Genomic DNA, 6,493 nt, shown 5'->3' with positions numbered 1-6,493 from the left:
TAAAGATTTTTTTGTTCTATGTACGTAAATGTTGAGAAAATTAGGGCGAGGAAAAACACAGGAATCGACACAAATCCAGAAGAACACAGAGATTTAACGAGGTTCAACAAAGATGCCTATGTCCTCGGGAGCAGAGCGGCGAGTTCCTTTCAATATTCAGACAATAGTTTACAGAAATCAGGGATATCTCCTGGGGTTACTAACAGACTTATTTATAACCCCATGAGTAAACCCTAGACACAATATGTAATTACAAATTACCCCTGTACCATACCGCGGGGCTTTTTTTGCCAATAACTTCCCAATTTGGACAGATTCTTCAGCTTCGCTCCGCTCCGCATCGATCCACCGTCAGTCCCTATATGATATATGAGTCATACCATATCAGTAAATATGAAAGTTTAGCTCTGAGATATGTAAATACATAAGAATTGCGTGCAATATATGTAAATGCCCCAATTTACTATTTCTTGAAATTTATATTTATGTATTTAAAATATGCAAAACCTAATCATATATATATTTATATATATAAAGCTCCCTAATCACAAAACCACCGAGCAACAACATCTCTGAACATTAACCTCAAAATAAAGCTCCCTGATCAGCAACATGTCCAATCAACATCCTCAATATAAAAGCTCCAAAGATTCAAAAGAATGACAACATCTTCTCCAATCAGCAATTAGATAAATGCCAATCAGCAGCAATCAAAACAACTTACTCGAAATAAAACAGAGCCAAACATCTTTCAAAAGCCAATTCAAGCATAACAATGGTGCCAAAAATCTACCAAAAGCTACTAACACCAAATTAAGATCTGAAACCAAACCGAGCCATCACAAGAAACAACCTCAAGCAAAAACAAAGCAAATCATAACCAAGAGAATCCATCCAAATTCACTGAAAGTATTTTCCCAACAAATTTGTTTAGATCAAACATCAATTCTCTTACTCAATCTTTTCTCTAAAACAACCAAATTTGAATAAAAAACACAAAAACCTAATTTTTTTATTTCTTTATTTTCAATATTTTTTTAATCCACCCCACAAAATCTTATATTATAATCTCCTATATATCTACCCTCTTAGAATCAGCACAACACACACTCTTCTCTTCCGCTTCCTCCCCCCGCCTTCCTTCTTCCTTCATCTCTAATGGCGCTCGCGAAGGAGAGAGGGATATACACTCCCCAATCCCCTGCTTTTATTCAAGGATTCGATACCTCTTCTCTCTCCCGCTACGATTTCCTTCCCGACAATCAAATTTTCCGCAATCCCAACACCTTCTTGTTCGAATCGTCAGATTTCGCCTTCCACGAATCCCGCCCTCTCATCAACTTTAAACCAAGCGGCGCCGATCATCATCAGCCGGCGATCTATTCGCCGCCGGTTCTCAGCTTCGAGCGAGATGTCGATTACAAAGAGAATTCCGTGAGTTGGATCGATTCGATGGAAGATGAGAATGATACGATCGATCGGCTCAGATGGAAGAACTGTGACGCGAATTGTTTCAGGAATGAAGGTGATGGATTTGGGAAGATGACGGGATTGAGCAAAGGAGCTAATTTTATGGTGAATTTTGTAATTTTTTTTTTATGCAATTCATGAAATGTGTTGGGATTTGTAATTTTGTTGAAGTTTTGGAATTTGTTTGTTGTTCTGCAAGGGTTGTGAGATGAGGGCTTCAAAGAAGCATGGTGGTGGGATGAAGAGGCAGGCGAAGGCTAAGATGAGTTCGTCCAAGGATATACAGAGTGTTGCCGCGAAGGTTTGTTGTGTAATTTTGAGGATTTGTATAAATATTGACAAAGTTATAGACGGAATGATAAAAGATTACTGTGCTTTGCAGAATCGCAGGGAGAGGATCAGTGAAAGGCTTAAAATCTTACAAGCTCTCATCCCAAACGGCACAAAGGTGAGCTTTTTCCTTCATCTGTAATTTCCAAAATTTTCATGGATTTATTTGATTAGGGCTCATCTTTTTCTGATTTTTAGGTAAAAAAAAAAGATTTTTTTTTTAATTTAAGATATTTATCTAAAGTTTTTTAAGCAAAATGGGTTCATTTGTAATTTGAAATTTCAGGTTGATTTGGTTACAATGCTAGAGAAAGCCATAAGTTATGTGAAATTCCTGCAATTACAAGTAAAGGTAATGACCAAATCATAAAATTTGGTATTAGCATATTATTTATTTGTTTCAAAATTAAAATAATATATTTTACATTAAAATATATTTTAATATTATTTGATAAATATTTATTGGAATATATTATTCAGGTGTTAGCTACTGATGAGTTCTGGCCTGCACAAGGAGAAAGAGCACCTGACATTTCTCAAGTGAAGGAAGCCATTGAAGCAATCTTATCTTCTCATAGAGAAAGGAATTCAAGCTCTAGTTAAGAAATATGCTCCTCAAAGCTTCAAAAATTGAAGAAATAAATCTGAAATTAAGTAATTTCATTTTTTTTTTTTGTAATTTATCACTTTTTTTTGTAATTTGCAAAGGAATTGTAATGTTTGAGGGCTTAGATAGTTTAATTAGTATATTAGTTCTAATAAAATTTCTTTTTATTTTCTAACACATATTATGTGAATTTAACACATAATTTGGTAATTAATAATTAAGATTTAGTGGATAAAATTTAAATATTTATAAATTTAACCCAATGTCTCATTTGACCAAATAAGATTAAAAAATTCAATGATACCTTAGCGAGTATATATTAAGAAAAAAATCATGATTTTTATTTGATTGGCTTGGTTAAAAATATAATTATATATATATATATATATATATAGAATACTCACGCTCCCAAATTAGAGTAATACAAGGGAAATCAGTGAATACTAATGATTATATGCATGCAGTTAAGCATTTGAAAAATCAATATAAATATTTGATATCTTAAGGATATAATGTTCTTCAATGAATCTTATTATATTAATAACAGATTATATTTTTCATTAATATATTTGCAAGAGCACCATTTAAAATTTATATCAATTAAGGTACTTCAATATCAATATCATTTTCTATATACGTGCACGTGTACTTGGGTTCTCTCATTATCATGCACATACAAGCATATTATAAAAATATTACTTTATACTAATGAAATATACTAATGAATATTTCATTCTCATTTGCGTGTTAGTCCATATTATTGTACAAGATTTAATTTCTACGATAATTTAAACAAAGTTGAGCACACAAGTCATTCTGACAATATGAACAAAATTTAATAGAATCATAAATCATGGGTATGCAGTACTATAACAGTAAGCATAAATACATTTGGTCGTGAAAAAATAAATGTTACTATTATAAAAGAATATGAGTATTCACTTTGATGATAAACGACCTGCTTGCTCTTAATTTATATTATTTATATCAAATTATCACATTGAAAAATTAAAATATTCAGTTATCACTTTACTTATGTTTTAATTTAATGATCGATTATGTTTGTATTGCATATTTTAATTAACATTTCAATACTTTAAACTTGAAGTTTGATTATTGTAATAAAAATAATATTAAATATTATTACTTTATACAAAAATAAATTTAAAGTTAAAACCATAACCTTTTTTTAATGTCTGAATCGAATGAAATTTAACATTTAAATAATAAACTTATAAATATAATATATAATATTTATTTAATAATGTATCAATAATCAGTCGAAAAATCCCTTTCCTGTATGCAAGTCCTTTTCCTTTGCATGGCTACGTGTGGTACTCGATTCGTCTTCAACACAGTGCGGTGAGCAGAACTCATTTCTTCTTCCCACAATCGACTCCTTCAACCTCGACTTCTTCCTTCCCACAGTATTCTCCTGCCACACCTTCACCTTCCTCTTCTATTTATCGATGGTCGACTGACGCACAATCGAATCCCTTACACATGCAAGGAAGCTCATGTTGGTATAGCAGCCTCTTTAAATGTCGTAATTCCCCTCAGGTCACGCGTTTGAATCTCCCTCTGATTAATTTGTCGGTGGTGAGGGCGGTCCTCGAATAGTTAGACACTTGAGGGTGGCTGGGAGCTCGTGTAATAGCCTCAACCATTCTTTTATATATATATATATATATACTTGAGTTTGGAGATAAATTTAATTGAAATTAATGCTGAAAATTTGAGGCATATTAATGCTTTGTTGATAATATAGAATTTAATGTGGTGACAGAATTAATTGAAGTTAGCGTTAAGAACATACAAGTCAAATTAATGCTTTGATGATAACGCATAGTTTAATCAATGTGATGATAGAATTAAGTACCCAATTCTTTATGTATTTACATATTAACATCTAAATTTTACTTTTTTAAATCTATACTGCTCAAATCTTTCATATCGCATAAAAAACCATTATCTTAACTTTAAATGCGAATACACCTTTTTTTTGCATAGATGGGATGGCACAAATGTAGATGTTGAATGCTTTTAATATGTTGGGTCCAGTATTGTTTGTGAGTTTATACAACTCACGTTCTCCGTACCTAAATTATGTGTCCACTTTATGACTCCTCTCAAACAGAGCATAGAGAATGATCTGGCGAGCAAGGATCAATAGAGAGAAGGGGTTCGAGAACACCTAAAAGAATCATGAAGTGGGATCCCTCAAAATGGCCCGAAAACTAGATACTACATTCTTCCTCCAGTCGCTTTGTCTATCCATTATATATGTTCAAGCAAATATTAAAATAAAGGCCATAACATACACAATCCGTCCACACTGCCTCAATGAAAGTATTGTAACGTGGATTTCATATGGTTCATAAATAAAGATGTGACATATATCTATTCTTTATGAGGGTCTTAACTTTGGTGTTTTGATTGTTTCGAGGATTGTCAATAATGTAAGCTAAGCTAGTCAGTTCAGTAGATGAAACAAGCAGATCAGTTCAGTGAGTTTGTTTGCTAAGTTAGTTAGGCTGGTCAGCTCGACAAATGAAGCGTGATAACTGACATGTTAGAGACTAGAGAGTGAGGCCAACAAGTCGGCTTAGCTGGTCCTCCAGATGATGATTGTACCTTCTACGCCGACGTGCCTTCTAGGTCCATGTGATTTAGCCCACGAAAGCTAATTTTTGGCATGCAGTAAATATTGAAGTTTACGTAGCACACAAGTAAACATGCGAGAATTGAGCGGTATGTATGTAAATCTTCCTAGAACTCAAATGGAATTAATGTTAAAAATTTATGAGCCACATTAATGTTTTGATGATAACATACTATAATTCAATGTGGCGATAGAATTAATTAGAATTAATGTTAAAGATTTATGAGTCATATTAATGCCTTGATGATATTATGTAGTTTAATGTTGTGATAGCATTGATTAGAATTAATGTTATAGATTTATGAGTCATATTAATTCTATGATGATAGTGTATATTGTTTAATGTTGTGATAGAATTGGAATTAATGTTATGTAGTGTTTTCACATAGCATTTTCTAGGCATAATAATTTGGCTGTCGAGACAAGCTGTTCTTATAACTTTACAAACATACCACCCAATCTCTATGTATTTACATATGTTACACATAAATTTTACTTATTCTATTACATTTATACCACCCAAACGTGTCATATCACATTAAAATTACCACCTTTTTAACGTTTAAAATGTGAAGTGCACCGTTTCTTGCACAAGTAAGATGACATATTTGTAAAAATTGAACTTAAGGTGTTGTTTATGCAAATATGTAGGAATTGATTGGGGTGTTTCTAAGGGTCCATTTGGGGCAGTTTATTTGGTGCGGTGGTGTTTTGAAAACACACTAGACTATTTGGGTAAATTATGTTTTGACAGATTATGTGTTTTGAAAAGTGTTTTCACACCGCACTTATCTTAGGTGTAGTGTCAACTTTCTGGCAGTGGTGTGGCTTTTTCAAAAAAAATAAAAACTTATAATAGTCACTGTTCCTAGCTTATCAACACATTTTTTTAATCAGTTTATCAGCAAATTATTCAATAAGCTGCAGCCGCCCTAAAGTGACCCTAAATCTTCCCTATTTTTTAATGCAATTATGTCTCTCTTTCTCTCGTTCATGAAGTATATATATATATATATAAACTGGAACAGAAGGAGAAAGAAGATGATATATTTTTATGTGGCATCAATAACTTCTATTACATTTAATGCTTTTATATTTATAGGAGATAGGATTGTTGTGAAATGATGACTACATTCTTGACCGTTTTTAAACGGTGGACCCCAAACCAATTGACTTCATGCCTGCAATTGATGAATATTGTGTGGGTCATCTTCTTGTCGATCGACCTCTATTTGAGCACTTTTTGTGTCGATCAACCTCTACTTCGGTCGGTCTATTGTCAGTTGACCCTTGGTCAGCCGCTCAAGCAATCTCCGGTCGGCTGTTTGCTGTCAATCGATCCTCCTCCAGGTATCTTTGTTTATTCTAATAGAGCTCTATCATGTGTCGCATGCTCCGCTCAGAACCGTTCAATCCACAGAAGA

The 6,493-nt window shown here is 33.0% G+C and overlaps 1 protein-coding gene across 1 annotated transcript; it reads left to right on the top strand.

The window, feature by feature from the left end:
• Nucleotides 1-1,107: 1,107 nt before the first annotated feature.
• Nucleotides 1,108-2,522, top strand: LOC110019350 (putative transcription factor bHLH086). The gene is made up of 5 exons (XM_020716985.1): nucleotides 1,108-1,575; nucleotides 1,670-1,771; nucleotides 1,853-1,918; nucleotides 2,087-2,152; nucleotides 2,281-2,522. Exons 1-5 carry the CDS (start codon nucleotides 1,159-1,161, stop codon nucleotides 2,401-2,403), a joined length of 774 nt encoding a protein of 257 aa, XP_020572644.1. The 5' UTR covers nucleotides 1,108-1,158; the 3' UTR covers nucleotides 2,404-2,522.
• The last annotated feature ends 3,971 nt before the right edge of the window (nucleotides 2,523-6,493 follow it).

This window comes from Phalaenopsis equestris, unplaced genomic scaffold (assembly GCF_001263595.1).
Source record: "Phalaenopsis equestris unplaced genomic scaffold, ASM126359v1 Scaffold000054, whole genome shotgun sequence".
Classification (NCBI taxonomy): Eukaryota; Viridiplantae; Streptophyta; class Magnoliopsida; order Asparagales; family Orchidaceae; genus Phalaenopsis; species Phalaenopsis equestris.
Note: the sequence above shows the minus strand (reverse complement) of the source record. Positions and strands in the feature narration are given on the sequence as shown.